The 17,597-nt window shown below is 33.5% G+C and overlaps 1 protein-coding gene and 1 long non-coding RNA gene across 8 annotated transcripts in view; one reads left to right on the top strand and one right to left on the bottom strand.

Annotated features, from left to right (window-relative positions):
* Positions 1-17,597, bottom strand: part of COL24A1 (collagen type XXIV alpha 1 chain) — a 387,148-nt gene that overhangs the window by 300,486 nt on the left and 69,065 nt on the right. For all 5 annotated transcript variants that reach the window (XM_038541487.1, XM_038541490.1, XM_038541491.1 and 2 more), the window contains exons 9-13: positions 14,962-15,006; positions 10,762-10,815; positions 9,503-9,547; positions 5,583-5,636; positions 2,593-2,637 (exon numbers count right to left, since the gene is read on the bottom strand). In XM_038541487.1, the coding sequence (XP_038397415.1) occupies positions 2,593-2,637; positions 5,583-5,636; positions 9,503-9,547; positions 10,762-10,815; positions 14,962-15,006 (243 nt within the window). The remainder of the gene's footprint in view (positions 1-2,592; positions 2,638-5,582; positions 5,637-9,502; positions 9,548-10,761; positions 10,816-14,961; positions 15,007-17,597) is intronic.
* LOC111096417 overlaps positions 1-17,597 on the top strand; it is a 32,113-nt gene that overhangs the window by 10,337 nt on the left and 4,179 nt on the right. The window contains exons 5-6 of one of the 3 annotated variants that reach the window (XR_005361324.1): positions 5,597-5,642; positions 16,935-17,250. This is a non-coding gene — a long non-coding RNA (uncharacterized LOC111096417). Of the gene's footprint in view, positions 1-5,596; positions 5,643-16,919; positions 17,251-17,597 lie in introns of all 3 variants that reach the window. The other 2 variants (XR_005361323.1, XR_005361325.1) reach the window with 2 other exon arrangements.

The following is a 17,597-nucleotide window of genomic DNA, read 5'->3' as shown; positions in this document are numbered from 1 at the left end:
TGGCATAATTTGACTTGTGGCTGTAACTGTATCTTACTTTAATACTGTGATTTCCTCATAAACGTGGCCAAATCATTTTGCGGTAAAAACAAAAGTACGTATAGCATACATGACATATTATAGCACCAGACAGATTTTCTACTATAAACACTATTTAGGAAAAATGAGGTACATATGTTTTTCAAATATAATTTTCCTAAGGATCTGAATCTGTAAGAAGGGCATATGTTTTTAAAGCAATAAAAATATACAAATTTTGTAATGTAAAGGACAGTATAATCAACCCAGTAATCATTCTATTCATTATTTTCCCACAGTTTTCTTGAACTTCTCTTTTTAATTCAATAGCATCTGCTGGATAATTTTTACTAGGGAGTAAAAAAACAGAAGTTATCTATAAATTCCCATGGATAATTTTAGAGTTCATGGTGGAGCAGGAAACTGGAAATTGCCTATACATTTCCAAGATAAATTAATATTTATATAAAACCAGCCATATTAATAAATGAAGTTAGTAGCAACGTAAGTGATGTATCACAGGAGCTTTGGGAAAACACTCTATTTTTTCAACAACACCTAAAATTCCACCATTGCAGATTATTTATTTTGTCTTAAACTACACTTAACATATAATTATTAATAAATAATGTAACAGTTGAACAGTTTCTATATTCATATAAATATAGAAATAATTTATATGATACTATAATAATTCTATATTCATATAAATATAGAAATAATTTATATGATACTATAATAAATTTATTCATTTTTTTCACTGATGTCATATTTTGATAGGAAAAAGACAAAAAAAATAAAGATGAAGAATGGAGAAGACAAGAATAGAGGAGATAAATTTCACCTACTCTCAATTTTGAGAACTCTGCATATTTAGATTAAATATTTGCACATGATAATTAGGTATTTCTGTTTGGAGTGTGTGTATGAGGGCTAAAACAGAAAGAAGTAGCATAACATTTTGTAGTATAAGAGTGTAATTAAATGAGATGGCATACAAAATATTTATCAGAGTTCCTAAGTGTTAAAAATGCAGATGGTGGGATGCCTAGGTGGCTCAGGGGTTAAGCGTCTGCCTTCGGCCCAGGGCGTGATCCTGGAGACCCAGAATCGAGTCCCATGTCGGGCTCCCTGCGTAGAGCCTGCTTCTCCCTCTACCTGTGTCTCTGCCTCTCTCTCTCTCTCTCTGTGTCTCTCATGAATAAATAAGTAAATAAAATCTTTTAAAAAAAATGCAGATGGTGATAGTGACAATTTCTGTGGTTAGAAGTGCTAGAAGATTAGCTCTAAAGTTGAATATAAATGTAAGAAAAGGGATCCCTGGGTGGCGCAGCGGTTTGGCGCCTGCCTTTGGCCCAGGGTGCGATCCTGGAGACCCGGGATCGAATCCCACATCCGGCTCCCGGTGCATGGAGCCTGCTTCTCCCTCTGCCTATGTCTCTGCCTCTCTCTGTGTGTGTGTGACTATCATAAATAAATAAAAATTAAAAAATAAATAAATAAATGTAAAAAAACAAAATGGTTTACTTATTTTCAATTTCTTGACAGTCTATTAAGCTTATCTTAATAAACTGAAATCTTTAAAGTGAAACTTTAAATTCTACATCTACCACCATTATCTATAAGATTCTGAACATGTCTTTGAACGTCACTAAGCCTCATTCTCCTCACCTATATAATGGTGACATTAATACCTATTCTAATCTACCTTCTAGAAATACTTCAAAGTCCAAGAACAAATGCTTTAAAAGGATGAGTATGGTGAGGTCTGTAATCTTTTATAATTATCATCAAGGCTTTATTTATATACACCAACATTTTAGAAAAGTTGTTACAAAAAAAAAAATAATTTCTTTCCTCATAGACTAGAGAATACAGTGTAGCACAGAAAGTGTTACCCTACAAATAAATACCTATGGATAACAGTAAAAACAACACAAGCGAAAAGGATGTGGCTAGTTAGCTACACTAATTTAGCCAAGATAACATGAGGATGCTTCCCTGAACCACAGTTTTCATATTTGTTAAATGATAGGGGTATAAAGATGATGTCAAAATTTCCTCCCATCTCTGAAATTATTATATTCTCTGGCAAAATTCACTTTCCTTGATTTTTTTTAATCTGAAAATATAAAAAGCTAAAAACATAAAAAATATAGCTTCTGAGCTAGTATTTGAAGCAGGCATTTTTAAAACCTATAGAATATGAGAGTGAATACTGCTATCATTATTGTTTTAAACTGTTCATATATTTTCTGTGACATTTTAATTCCTTATCCTATGGCTAAAAGTCTCTTCCACTGGTCTATTAAATGGGTTAGGAGTGTTAAATTTCGTATTTTTTATTTTTTTATTTTTAGTTTTTAAATTTCATATTTTTTAAATCTAATTTTTCCTTCACAGGCTCAGGTCTTATTTGATAGACGGTTAAGGTAGCAAAATTTAAATTCTGTTGAATGAGATAGATCATTTACAACAAGAACAACTACATTTATATTTGTATAGGTGAGAAATATGCACATAATTAGACTATATTTCTCTGAACTGAACCTCAAAAAATAAAAGCTGAATTACCTGTCTTCCCTTAAGACCCTTCTTTCCCCGGATCCCAGGAACACCCTAGAATATGTAAAAGTCAAAAATTAACATTTGTTGAATAAATGAATGAGATAGATATTACAGATCTTTTTTTTCTCAAACATCAGTTAATGAAGTATGATGAAGAGAAAAATGAATTGTTTGTTAAACTGGTATGACATTCAGAGAAGCTTTAATATATTAAATTAACTAAAGTATCTACTTTTCTCCTTCATAACAGAATCCTGATTTTATTCTGAAATGCATCTTATCTGTATTTCTAAATGGGGTCCTGACATTCCTCTGGTGATAGTTATTTGCCCAGAGGTGGGCACACAACCAAAGCTGGCACAACCAGATAAATAGGAAGGTCTTACTTTTCCAACACCTAAGGGATAATTACCTCCTCTCTGTCTCCCTATCTTTCTGGCTGCACATAAATGAAAGCACACTTAGCCCTCGCACTGTCAATTCTGCAATTGTATAGGAAATCTGCCTTAGTGTAAAGCTACCATGAGGCAAGGCAAAGCAGAGATGATATCACTATGCTCAAGATCATATTGTGCCTAGATCCCACCTAACCTATAGATTTCTGGTCTTGTAGGAAGCAGTAGGGCATGGTACTTAAACACTCAAGCTTTGGAGCGAGAACATCTGTGCTCAGATCCTGGCTCTTATTACCTGTATATAGTCTTAGACAAATCTTTCTCTCTATGCCTCATTTTTTTTCATCTATAGTGAGAAAAATAATAATAGTACCTATCTCACTATTTGTGAGCATTAGAGAAATTAATTCATATAAAGTATTTGCATAGTGCCTTGCCTATATATAACTATCCAGTATATTGTTTGCTATTATCATTACCATCATTATTAAAAATTTCCTCATTTTTAAGCCAGTTTGAGTTGGGATTTTCTGTTATTTGCAGTCCAAAATATCTTCACGGATATAATCACCTTGAGACTTAGAATTACTTAGAAGCCTTAGAGTCTAAGGAATCTGCTGAATTATGTAGCTTGGGAGTTATAGTATATACAGGTAAGTTAGACAATATCATTAGTTGAAGTAATCCATCCACTTTTAGTTCAACAGTGTTTGATAAAGACTCATCTAATGTCTTATCAAAATAGTATGGTGAGCAATAGGATTCATTTCATCAAGACTTTACACATTTTTACATAATATAGCCCACCTTTTTTCAAAAAGTAAGGTAATTATTTTTCATAATTTTAGTAGCTCACTAAATCTCAGTAGGAAACCTAAGGATAATACAGACAAAATTATATAATCACTTTGTCATAGATATAGATATAGACATAGATATAGATATAGATATAGATATAGATATAGATATAGATAGATATAGATACACACATATACCTATTACTGACTCTCAGGAAGGAATTTTTCTATTTGTTTTCAGGAGTGATTAACATTATACTCTTTTTGCCTGTCTTCTCTATGTCTCTTTTCTACTCTCTTCTCTAAACATACACACTTTACATTATCCATAGTTAGTTATATTATTCATAGCCATATCATTCATAGTTTTAATGAAAATTTTGAGGTAGCCAAATATTAGGACATGTTACACATGATAGCCATAATACCACAAAATGGTCTTACATTTATGACTTGAGACAGGTCTTAATATTTCCACAGAGACTGGCCAAAATTAGTGAACATGATTGCAGGCAGTGTGCCTAATGATGGTCAGTGATGCGATCCTTAAATTCAAGATGATAACATTTTGCAAGGACTTAAATTTGCTCTATTTATTACATCATTAACTAGAAATAAGATCAAGAAAGTATTATATCTTAAGCAATAGTATATCTGCTGCTCAAGATATATGTATATATGTATATATGTATACTGAGATATACAGCAGTATATACTCCTTTGGTCAAGGAGGAGCAGTTCAATTCTTTGCATGATAGATTGGAAACATGATCTATAAGTCTGCTGTATCACATGGCAATTAAGTAGCATAGGTGCAGGATCACACTGAAGATATTTTTGCAAGTGAAAGAAACGACTTGTATATTCATCAAGGGAAAATCTTCACCTCATCTCTCCAAAGAAGACCAGACATTTTGATTGTCACTACAGCACATTTAAACTGAGTATTTCATCTCTGTCAGGAAGTTCACAAGTGATTACAAGAAAATGTGGTATAATTTACTCAAATTATATATTTGAAAATTTCATCTAGCAAAGAACAATCTGGTTTACTTTCACTTGCAAAAACCAGTTTCCAGAAATGAAGAAAACTCTGGCCTGAATAGTATACCTACAATAATAGCACTGAATGCTAAATTTTGATATGACTATTTTCAAATCTAATATTGCTCAATTCTATTTCTTCAATGAATACTGACAGTAAAATTAAAGAATACAAATAGAAAACAATGAACTGCTTTCAACACCAAAAACTAAACATGATGAAGTTGGAATGCTAGAACTCTGTACCTATTTGATTAACTTAACTGTTTTAAGACCAATCATTTTGCAAAGATTCTATCTTTATTCACAAGTACCTTTAATTACAGTAGGCATCTGTCTCATACCCACATTTATGGACAGCTCTATTCCATTATGAAATTAAAAAAAAATATATCTTCTGAGGCTGAACTTTTTTACTATATGTTGTACTATAAAACACAAGACCTGTCAAGAGTTCATACTTAAAGATTAATGAACTATAAAGTATAATTTTCATAATTAGATGTTTACCATTTCAATTTGTGTTTTTTAAAAATTGAATTTAAAATAGCTAACCACACATGTTCATGTTTGTATTACCTTACTTCCTTAAAACAAAATTCAGTAGAATACTAGGGAGTCCAACTAATTTCTGGTAGGTGATTTTTCATAAAACTGGCTTGCTTCACTCAGTAAGATGAAATGAATGTGAGCTTACGACCCTGTTGAACTATCATAAGCATATTACTTTAGAAATAATATTTGAAGGAAATGGACTTACTCTTTCTCCTTCAGGTCCCAGTTGTCCTACTTCTCCAGGAGAGCCAATAAAACCCTTAAAGTAAGCAAATAATCTTTATTTTATTTGAACATTTACCCTATAAGTAATTCCAAATACAGATCATACATTTTTTTTCTTAATAATATCAAACTCTAAGACTTAACAGAATAAATAACTTCCCCTTTACCTTATCACCTTCCTTCCAGAAGTTACAATCTTTTCATTAAAAAAAAAAAAGTAGGGAACATAACATAAGACACAGTGACCAGTGAAAATCAAGACCAAATCCTTTCCTTTGTTGAATTTTATAGTGGGTAGAAAATATATAATAAACTAAAATACAAGGCTGAATGGAATATCAAAAGATACAAAGTAGCACAGAGGGAGAAGAGATGCATTCCAAAGTAGCAAGAGGTAAAGGCAATAAAATGTTTAGAAAAAGACTGGCACTTGAGATAGGTAACAGAGTAGGTCAAATCCTGACAAGCAGAGGATGGAGAAAGAAAACTCCAAGCAGAACAATTATGGTGAGTGGAAACAGAGAACTTCAGGGAGTGTTTATAAATGGGAACGGATAGCATTATACCTGTAAGACGCTTTAGAGAGGAGCAAAGATCCAATGTACCTTAAAGAAGATTCCAACTGATATGACAACAAGGGACACATATAAATAGCAGTGCAAGGTATTTTATCCTAATACACTTCAGTTATATTTCTGTGGTAAATAATAACTTCTTCAATTTAAAAGATAAAGTATATGATAGTTTGGAGACTAGATTAAGGAGACCTTCAAATTTCAAGCTAAGAATTTTAGACAACTGGAAGCTACTGCCTTTAGGGGATTGTGGTAGTGCCCTAAGATTAGGTTGTATTTCTAAAATGTTAATCTGTTGACAGGATATAGAATACATCTGAGACAAGAAACAATAAATGTAGGAAAACCTGTTAGACGCTCTTTCAATGGTCCAAATTTGAAGGAATATGAGCCTGGATTATCGATTCAAAAAACATTATTTAAGTGCCTATTATGTGCCAGAAACTGCACTTAAAAGATGAATATGAAAGTCAGTGCGCTCAAGAAGTTCATGGTTTTTTTAGGAAAAAGGGTCAAACAACTAAATCATTGTAATATCATATGATAATTATAATATGATTATGTGATATATTATGTGATAAATACAAAATCAACAGAAACTTTGGAGGCAGAGTGACCAACATTGCCCAGAGGGAAGATTTAGGAAAGCTTTATAGAGGAGGCAACACTTGAGCAGCATTAATAATGTACTACTATTCATTCAATCAATAGGAATGACATGACATGGCATTTATATAGAATTGCAAATAGCTGTATGTGGATGAATACATCCACATACAGCTATGAATTTATAATGAATTGCAAATAGCTGTATGTTAAAGGGTAGCAATGGCCACATCAAGGAAAGTCTTTTGTGTAATGATGGAAAGTCTAGAATTTATACTGTGAGCTATTAAAAAAAATATTTAGGCATAGTTTTGATACAATCAAATTTGCAGCCTATACAATTCACTAGGTTTACTATGGAGCAACTGGTCTTTGTATCGGTCTCTATAAAGATTGAGGCAAAGATGACACTAAGGTTTATGGCTGGATGGTAAGCAAATGGTAACCACTGATAGAAATATAGAAAACAAAGAGGAATGCTATTTGGTAGAAAGAGGAGAAGTTCTTTCGGTCATTTTGAGTTTACAGTATTGATGAGGTATCCAAATGTAATTATCTTGGCAGGGAATTGGAAATGTGAGACTTATAGAAAGAGTTTATAGAGAGATAAGGTTTGTAAGACAGGTATGCTGGAGGCCTTTCAGGTAAACTAGAGCTCTGAGGAGAAAACAAAAAGAAAAATTATCACTAAACTAGAGAGAGGTTGAAATGGAGGTGGTTTTGAAATGCAGAATCATTTTATGGATACAGAGAACAGCCCAAGTGAAAGGGAATTTGAAGGACAGATAAAAAAAGCCATTTTGACTAATTTCTATAAAGGCTACTTTAATCAGAGAATGGGTGACCTTTCAGAATGAATGCTTTCATAATAATATACATTAAGGAAGAATTCAGATTTTTTAAAAATTATTTATTTGAGAGAGACAGAGAAAGAGAGAAAGCACAAACAGGGGGAGCTGCAGAGGAAGAGAAGGGGTCCCCGGCATCATGACCTGAGCCAAAGGCAGACACTTAACTGACAGAGCCACCCAGGCACCTGAAGAATTGAGATTTTTTTTAAAAAAGTAAATGTCATTTGTAGAAGCAGAACAGCATTACTCACAATAGCCAAAACGTGGAAGCAACTCAAATGCTTAACAGATGGATAGATAAACAAAATATGGAATATATGTACAATTGAATATTATTCAGTCTTAAAAGGGAAGGAAATTCTGACACGTGCTACCGCATGAATAAACCCTGAAGACAATCATGCTAAGAGAAATAAGCCAGTCACAAAAAGATAGATATTGAATGATACCACTTAAATGAAATACACAGAATAGTCAAGTTTATAGAGACAGAAAGCAGAATGGTTGCCTGAAGTTGGGAGGAAGTGAGAATGAGGAGTTACTACTTAAAGGATATAGAGATGGAATTTGGGAAGATGAAAAAGTTCTGAGGATGGATGGTGGTAATGGCTGCACAACAATGTGAATGTACTTCATGCCTCTTGCTACCGACTGAATTCATATGTTGAAGTGTAGTCACCAGTGTGATGGTATTTCAAGGTGAGCTCTTTGGGAGGTAATTAGGGCATGAGGGTAGAGCCCTCATGAATGGGTTTAGTGCCCCTAGAAGAAGAGATATGAGAAAGATGACTGCTATCTCAGCTATGTAAAGATAAAGCGAGAAGGCAACTGTCTACACGCCATGAAGTAGGCTGTCACCAGATGTTGGATCTGCTAGTGCCTTGACCTTGAACTTCTCAGACTCTAGAACTGTGTGAGGGGACCCCAACAGGGAGCTCCATCCTCAGAATAAGATCTGAGGCAAAATCAAGGGTCGGACACTTAACTGACTGAATCATGCAGGCGCCTCTCAAAAAAGTATTTTAGATAATACAAAGCATAGATGTAGATTCTGGAAAATAACTATTAAAAATAAAGAATTTTAAAAACAAAAATTCCAGTTTACTTTTTCTAATTTTTCCTAGACTAGCTTTGATTTTAATTTGTAGCACACTATGTAAGATATCACAGTAATTTTTTTTAATTCCCTTAATGATTAAAAGTGACTAAACTTGGGGTGCCTGGGTGGCTCAGCAGTTGAGCATCTGCCTTCAGGTCCAGGTGTGATCCCAGAATCCCAGGATCGAGTCGGGCTACCTACATGGAGCCTGCTTCTCCCTCTACCTGTGTCTCCGCCTCTCTCTCTCTAATGAATAAATAAATAAAAATCCTTAAAATAAATAAATTTTTAAAAATGTCTAAACTCTTTAGTGGTTTGGAAGTGCAATGGTGTATTCTTGATATGATAAGCTTATTTCCTTCTTTGCAGATATTTTTTTTCCTCCAGACAGTTTTTGTATCATATTATCTCAGCCTTGAAATTAATATGAATTTTTTTGACTCTTCATATTTTTTATCATGATTTCTTAGGTCTATATATGTTCATATATAAATGGTACTACAACTGTTTATAGAGTCCATTCTAACCTACCAGACATTATGCTAGGAGCCAGAAAATAATAGAAAAGAATGATGTAAAACCTACTACTGTTAAGACTGCTCTCTGTGACCATTAAAAATGAAAGTATCTATTGGACAAATGTCCTTTTCAGGCTAAACTGGCATTACATTCAAAGTTCTTGTGGACGTGTGAAACTGATACCTATTTTATATATTTCATTCTACTTTTATACAAGCATGCTTACAAAAGGATGAAAATGGTTACTTACTCGTACACCTTTAGGACCTGGATTACCTTCTGGTCCAGCTAAACCCTAGTGTGAACAAAAGACATCATCATCATGCTATAATATTTTAAAAGCATTGTTTATAAATAAAATAAAATAAGATATAAAGAGATATCATTTTTACAAGTATAAAATTCAGAACTAGGTATACTTAATGAAGATTATATATGTTCAAGGAGTTTTAGAATTTCAGAACCAAAGAGGCACTATATATATAATCTCTACAAAAATATATTTTAGTCACCTAAATAAGGTAAATTAGCACACATTATAAGATACAAAAAAAATAATTTTAATTAAACTTTCTCATTGGAAAACCATGTTCTTTTTAAAACACATCTAAAAAAATAAAAAAAATAAAACACATCTAATTAACTTATCTAAAATATATTCCCATAATTTAAAAAATACATTTTTAATTTCTGATCAATGTCCATATGCTTGAGTATTTTTATATGTTTCTGATAATACAAATCATCACTTGGTTGTAAGACTCTAATATACAATACTCTCCGTGTATTTTTAAGACCTAAAATATGGGATTTTGTTAACTATAGATTACTTTTTGACATTTTCACTTCCCTCATTCTTGAGAATAAAAAAGGTATTACAACTATAGTTTTCCAGTATGCTAAATGAATAATTAATTTCAAGAGTAAGTCTTCAATTCATGAAAACCTATGAAAGAAAATTTGCTCTATTATTAGTCTACATGAAATAAATAAAATTATAAATTAGAAAAAATTAAATATGAAATGTTTAGAGTAAATTTTCAAAACTGCATCACAAAGGCTTGAATTCATTTCAAATAAAAGCATTTGGTGGTGGTATACATGCCAAACTGTGTCTCAAGTTTTTATAACTGTGCTATTAAAAAACAATGCTTGTTATACAATCTTAACTCTTACCATTACTTCATTTTAGTGAGTGAAAGTATTGTAAAATCCATAGCAGGATTGTTTTAAAATCTTATTTGACCCTTGGGCATTTTAATTTTGAAGGTTCCACTGTATCACATCATACCTGTTTAGAAACCCCACTCCCACTTTAAACAAACCTCTCTACAGTAATATTTTTGAAGGATTTTTACAATTTAAATTTTAAAACTATTTTGCCATGAGTAATTCATTATTCAATAAAAATAAGCCAATTATTATTTGAACTTTAACTCTGAAAATCAGAACATACAATGCATTAATGAAAAGGAACATAAAAGGAAAATGTAAATATAGTTACCTCACCTGCCTGCCAGGGTAACCACGTGAACCAATATTACCAGTGAATCCTGGAATTCCCTGAAATAAAAAATAAAATAAATAAAACAATACAACAAAAACCAAAAGAAGCCCAAGGAAGCAAATTTGGCACAATTATAATACTCAAGTTTATAAAAAAATTTTCCCCCATAAAAGTACTAAGGGTCCTGCACATTGTTTATCTGACTGAAATCACCTATATGAAATAAAAATGAGCCAAAACTGGACAACCTGGGTAGCTCAGTGGTTGAGCATCTGCCTTTAGTTCAGGGCGTGATCCTGGGGTCTTGAGATTGAGTTCCACATTGGGCTCCCTGAGAGGAGCCTGCTTCTCCCTCTGCCTATTCTCTGCCTCTCTCTGTGTCTCTCTCATGAATAAATAAATAAAATCCTAAAAAAAAAAAAAAAAAAAAAAAAAGAAACAAAGAAAGAAACATGGAGACTCAAAGGCTTAAGAAAGGAAACTTGCCACAGAACTGGGAGGTCAAATAAGAAGAAAGACCTCCACTTTGTCTTGACTTTCTTTCATTGATAAATTATTCATTCATTTGTTAGTTTATCCAAAGTCTAGGTCTATTAAATAGTTCTTGAACCAAGAAAATGCCAGAAGAATGTACATTGAACTGCCTTTACTTAACCTCAAATGACAGCCATCGTAAATTTATTATAATTTTGTTATTTATTATGTAAATCATTTCCTTCTTATTGTTTGTAAAAGAGATAAAAGACACTAAGTAGCCCTTTGCCCTTCTACTTTGAAGCACACAGAAGAGTGTTTCCTTCAGTTTAAGTATAGAAACACTATAAAACTCCTAAAAATCTGGAAAATCTGCAGAGATAATAAAGGAAAAGGCAAATGGAGGATCATAGATGAAAATTTTTGTCCTCCCATTTTATTAGACATGTAGGCTTCAGATATATCTTTTTTTCTACTTTTCTCAGAATCTCTTAATTTTGTTCTTTTCTCATTTATCTCTCTTCTCTCCCTTTCCTCCAACAATTACTATTTGCTGAGCACTTTTTATGTGCCAATCACTATGCCAATCACTTTATATCTATGAGGTAGATACTATTTTCTCTATTATACATTTGAAGAAAGTAAGATACAGAGAAGTTAAGAAACTTGCCGAAGATATCACAGTTGGTAAGTAGCAGAGCCTGGATATGAATTTAGATAATCTGATGAAAGTTGTCATATGATGCACATACACATACATATACATGTATATGTCCACATACATATAGACATCCATTTATAGACATGACAATGGACAATTTAACACAATATGAATAAAACACTGGCTTTCTGAGGAGCACAGAATAAGATTCTTATCTACAGATGGAGAGATTTGTCCTATGAATTCCAGAAACCATATTTCTATATTAAATATTACCTTATTAAAATTTGAATAATATAAAATATTTTATTCCCACAATAACATTCATTTAGCTCCTATCATATGCCAGGCACTATTTCAAGCATTTTATATGTATTATCTTATTTAATCTGCCTAAACTCTGTAAATTAGGTTTATTTTACAGATTAAAAAAAATGAGACATAAAGTGTCTGTCACCAGTGGAAAGTCACTCAGCTAGTAAGTGAAAAGCCAGGAGTTGAACCAGCATGTCTCATTCCAGAGACCGCCATCCAAGGTTGCTTCCCTAGCATAATTCTGAAGTGTGTGTAATTTCCAATAGTATTCTAGGGAAAGCCCTCTAATTATGAGATTTGCTCCAGTCTATTTACAACAGCTTCCTTTATGCCTCATCCAATTCTGAAATACACAGGCCTATATCCAGACATCCACAAAACCTTATATTTGGGTATGCCAATAGAAAGGAGTAAAATAAATTAAAAGAACTGCTTTTATTCTACAGGTCACTGTCTGGCTAGGGCCAACCACCATGCCTTTCATTCCTCTCCTAACCAAATCAAGTTAATTGAACTCTATTAAAAAGCAATCTGTTTTAAGACATAAAGGAAATCTGATTTTGAATGAATTTTCACAGAGGGTGGTAAGGCAACATGTAAAGATCTAATACATTCCAGCTGTAAAGATAAACACAAAAGAATTCCACTGGATGGCTAAATTCTGCTATCCTGGAATGGCAATAAACAAAGTAAACAAGCCTTTAGCAGTCTTATATTGCATAAACATGTCCAAGCCAACCACACCCTAAAATCACTGTGACAACCATAGAAGCTCAAAAGAAACTCAAAGCAAACACTACAACTTAAAATTCACTATGCACTCAAAAATGGTTAAAAACAAAAAAGTCAGGCCACTTAAATCTATAGATTGAATGCGGGAATTTAGATGCCAGGTTCTTATCTCTAGATCCTAGAGAAGTTAGGAATAGGAACCTGCCTCTATCCTACTTCTAACACCAACATTTAAAGCACATGCTCTGAGATAATCAGACTTCATTGAGAATCCCAGCACTGCTACCAACTAGAATTAGTAAAATAGAATAACAATATCTAGGTCACAGGATTATTGTGTAGACAAAATAGAACAATGTGCAGAAATATATTTAAAAGTGGGAGAAACTGCAACAATTACTGTTCACTCTGAGAACAATAATAAGTATACTAAGAACTGGGTTATAGAGCAATTGTGAGAACACTTATAAGTATTAACACAGTCAATTTTTCATTTACTTGTGAAATACTAGGTTTTCTTTATTAGAAACCATACATTTGTGTCAAAGTATTTTCCTTTTTTTTTTTTAAGATTTTATTTATTTATTCATGAGAGGCACAGAGAGAGAGAGAGAGAGAGAGAGAGAGAGAGAGACAGGCACTGGACCAAAGGCAGGCGCCAAACCGCTGAGCTACCCGGGGATCCACAAAGTATTTTTCTAGAGACTTTTTTCTTCACAGGGACTAAACCTTCCTGCCTTTCTTTTTTCCCCATTAATGATTTTTAGCACTTGTTTGATCTTAAAAAAACCGAGATTGAACTTGTTACTGATACATATATCACCTTACCTGCCATATCTAGTAATTAGTAATCCTGAAAAATTGTACCTCAGGGACTGAACAGAGTGTACTGTCCCACTTAACATGAATGAAAGAGAAAATTAGCTTCATTTCATTTATATCTTTCTCTCAGGGACATTCCATCACATGTTTTCCTGGAGCTCTCTTTAGGGCTTCCTGAGGCTCTTTGCTGAATCTCCAATAATGGTGTCTATCACCCTAGTTAGTTTTAATCTCTCACCCTTTTCACTGCTTTATTTATACTGACCTAGTACACACTGTATTGAAGACAAGTGATATGGCTTTATTTTTTTTCCTATGACGTGATATATTATTTTCTGGTGGGAGAAAGAATAACATATTAAAAACTAAATAGTTCCCAAACTATTCTGACTTTTAAATATGTGCGTATTTATGTAATGGACAACACCATATGTGTAACTCTGACTTGGTTTTTTATTAAAATTTATTTACATTCCCTTATGCAAGGGTCAGGAAACTTAACAGCTAAGAGTAAGCTTTTGTAAATAGGCAAGCCCCTAAAACTGTATAAAAAATCAAATGTGTGGGGTATCTGGGTGGCTCAGTCTGTTAAGTGTCTGCCTTTGGCTCAGGTCATGTTCCCAGGGTCCTGGGATGGAGCCCTGAGTTGGGCTCTCCACTGAGCAGGGAGCCCGCTTCTTCCTGTCCCTCTGCCTCTCCTGACACTTGTGCTCTCTCTTTCTATCTCTCTAATAAATAAAATCTTAAAAAAAAAAATCAAATGTGTGAAAGAAAAAAACAAAAAATAAAAATAAATCAAGTGTGTAGTGTGTGCATGTGTGCATGCATGTACATGAATATGTGTGTTTTCTGGGGAAAGAGTTCATTGATAACACTCATAAAGGGATTTGTGAACCTCAAAAATTTAAGAACTGCTATTCTGGAAAATGTTAGGCAGATAGTTAAAGTCAGTCAGGGATTTGGGGAATAAACAAAAACAAAAACAAATCAATAATATGATCAATTGAAAAGTTTGGCCTGCACTAAACAGAGAAAAAGTCACAGAGAAGAAAATCTTAAATAATAAATGGGTGAAAATAATTTCTCAGTGGAGTTCACTAATGTATCTTTTTTTACTGGAAAAGATACAAGTTTGTTTTTTTGTTGTTGTTGTTTTGTTTTGTTTTTAAGATATAAGTTTTATAAATAAAGTACTTACTGGTTCACCTCGGGGTCCTGGGAGCCCTGGATAGCCTTTGAGTCCCTGTAACGTTAAAGGTGAAGACATGCCATGAACAGTAAGTAAGCTCATAAAAGCTGAAAACTAAACAAAGGTTCTAAGTTGTTTTTTATCCCAACTTTTTGTTTCCTCATCAATGCCTATTTAATTCTTATAATTTATTTCTTATTCATCTTTTTAAGTATTTGAATTATTTATTACTATTAACAAAAATTATAGCATAGTATTGAATAGAGAATAAAAAATAGCATCTTTTACATAAAGCTGGTATCCAGGAATGGGTCTGTTAAATCTTACTGAAGCTTTTTAAAAGTTGGTTTATTTATTTTTTATTTATTTATTTTTAGAAAGGTAGGAGGATAGGAGGGAGAACGAACGAATCCTAAGCTGTCTCCATGCCAGCACAGAGCCCAACACTGGACTCTATCAAGATGCTTTTAGTTTATTAATGCTGAAGCAAAATGCCCTTAGACATAATCTATTTGTAATTACTGAAAAACTAGACCATATTCTGGCAGTTTCTTTAATCCAAATACTGTCATCACACTCCATGAATGACCTAAGAAAAATCAAAGAGCCTGCTGATGGGTCCTATGAAAAAAGAGGTTTTACAGAGCTAAAAAATTACTATGAAAAAAATTGTTTTCCATATTATAGAACCAAAATCAAATCTTTAATCTTCATTATTAACACCCAAAGATATTAAAATAGATAATATCCTTTTTCTTCTACAAAGATCCTCTATAAGCAAAATGAAGAAAGCTAAATGAAGGAACAGGAGGAAAGAAAGAAAGAAAGAAAGAAAGAAAGAAAGAAAGAAAGAAAGAAAGAAAGAAAAAGAGAAAATGAAGGAGGAATGAAGAAGGAAGGAAGATAGGAGACTACTAAATAAAAGCAATACAGCCTAATACTCAACTACAAGAATAACTCCCCCCAAGACCTAAAACAGAAATAACCACGAAGCATAACATCCCTCCATAAAGAAAGGAAAGAAAGAAAAGAGAGAGAGGAAGGAAGGAAGACTGGTGTTTGTTTAGCTCTTGTCAACAATCAGTAAATCAACATACTGTTTACTGTTTACTAGATTTTGATATATACAAAAAAAAAAAAAAAGAAAAAGTTCCTTTTCTTAAGAACCTCATAGGACTTCGGGGTGCCTAAGTGGCTCAGTCCATTTAGTGTCTGACTCTCGGTTTCAGCTCAGGTCATGATCTCTGGGTCATGAGATGGAACCATGCACAGGGCTCTGCATTCAGCAAGGAGTCTGCTTTTCTCCCTCTTCCCCTTTCTCTCACTCATGTGTTCCTGTGTGTGTGCTCTCTCTCCTTCTCTCTCTCAATAAATAAATCTTTTTAAAAAAAGAGAGAGAAAATACCTCATAGGATTTTAAGCAAATTATAACTCAAAAACCGAAATCATTTAGAGCTTACAAATATCAAAACTTTGAATTAATATACTGCAAACTGAAGATAAGTTTTTAGAATTTCAGGATATAAAATAATGTAATTAAAAGGTCATTCAGGATTAATCACTGAGGGTTTTAATAATTTGTATTAATGAATTAGAGAAGGAAGTAATGCTTTGGCTAGACAAAGAGGAAATTAGAAGCGGTGCCTATTCGAAAAACAAGGAAGTGATCTGAGAAAGATGGGGGAGAGAAGGGGGTGGGGGGGAGAAGGAAGAAAGGAACCTCACTGAGCTGCTCTGTGCCAGATGTTGTGCCAGCCATTTCCAAATACTTCATTTAATTTGATAGTAATCCTACAAGGTAGGTATTTCCTCCATTTTAGAACCCCTCCCATAAGCCTATTTCCTTTTCCTTTTCTTTAAAAAAGTATGTGTTTATTCATTTACTTATTTATGTTTCTTTCTGTGAATACTTGAGTCTAACTATATGCCTCCCTTTCTTTGGCTACCACCTGTTTTTCTGACCACAGTTTCTTTCCTCCCAGAGCCCATGATGAAACAGAACACAGTGGCAGTACAACTTCTTTAATTACTTTCTCTGAAACACTTTAAAATGGTGAGCTAGACTTGTTAAACATGGTATCTTCTGCATGTACAATTTCCTTTGAAGGGACTGTCCGACATCCAGAGACTCTAATAAGAGGGCAGCGACAGTCATGACCTGTCCTCTGTGAACTCACTCCTACTCCACCTCGGCCACAGGACACAACACTCGATCTGTGGGAGACCAATACGAAGTCTGGCCCCTAGCCAATGAAGTCACTTGGAATAAAGAGTTTTGCCTAAATAGAAACAAAGTGGGTCAGTCAAATCCTTTTTTAATTAAGTGAAACTATTTTTCAGAAAGGAAAGAAAGAAAAATTCAGGCACTTAGCAGTGGGGGGATGAGGGGGTGGGGGCTGAAGCCGGAAATATTCACAAAGGTTAAGAGGAAGAGCAGGGGAATTGAGATGCTACAAGAAAGTCAGTGTATCAATACAAAATTTAGAGTAGGCACAAACTACCTTGAGGAAGAAAGTTGTTCTCAGAGGAAAAGCAAGATAATACAAAAAGGCAGATGGAGAAAGAGCAGAGGAGTAACAACAGAACAGTAGTAGGAAAGCACAGTAAAGGATTCACAAACTAAAGCTACTAAGATACTCAGAACT

The sequence above is a fragment of the Canis lupus genome, chromosome 6 (genome assembly GCF_011100685.1).
Source record: "Canis lupus familiaris isolate Mischka breed German Shepherd chromosome 6, alternate assembly UU_Cfam_GSD_1.0, whole genome shotgun sequence".
NCBI classification, from domain to species: Eukaryota; Metazoa; Chordata; class Mammalia; order Carnivora; family Canidae; genus Canis; species Canis lupus.
The sequence above is the reverse complement of the archived record's forward strand: the minus strand, read 5'-3'. Positions and strand labels throughout refer to the sequence as shown.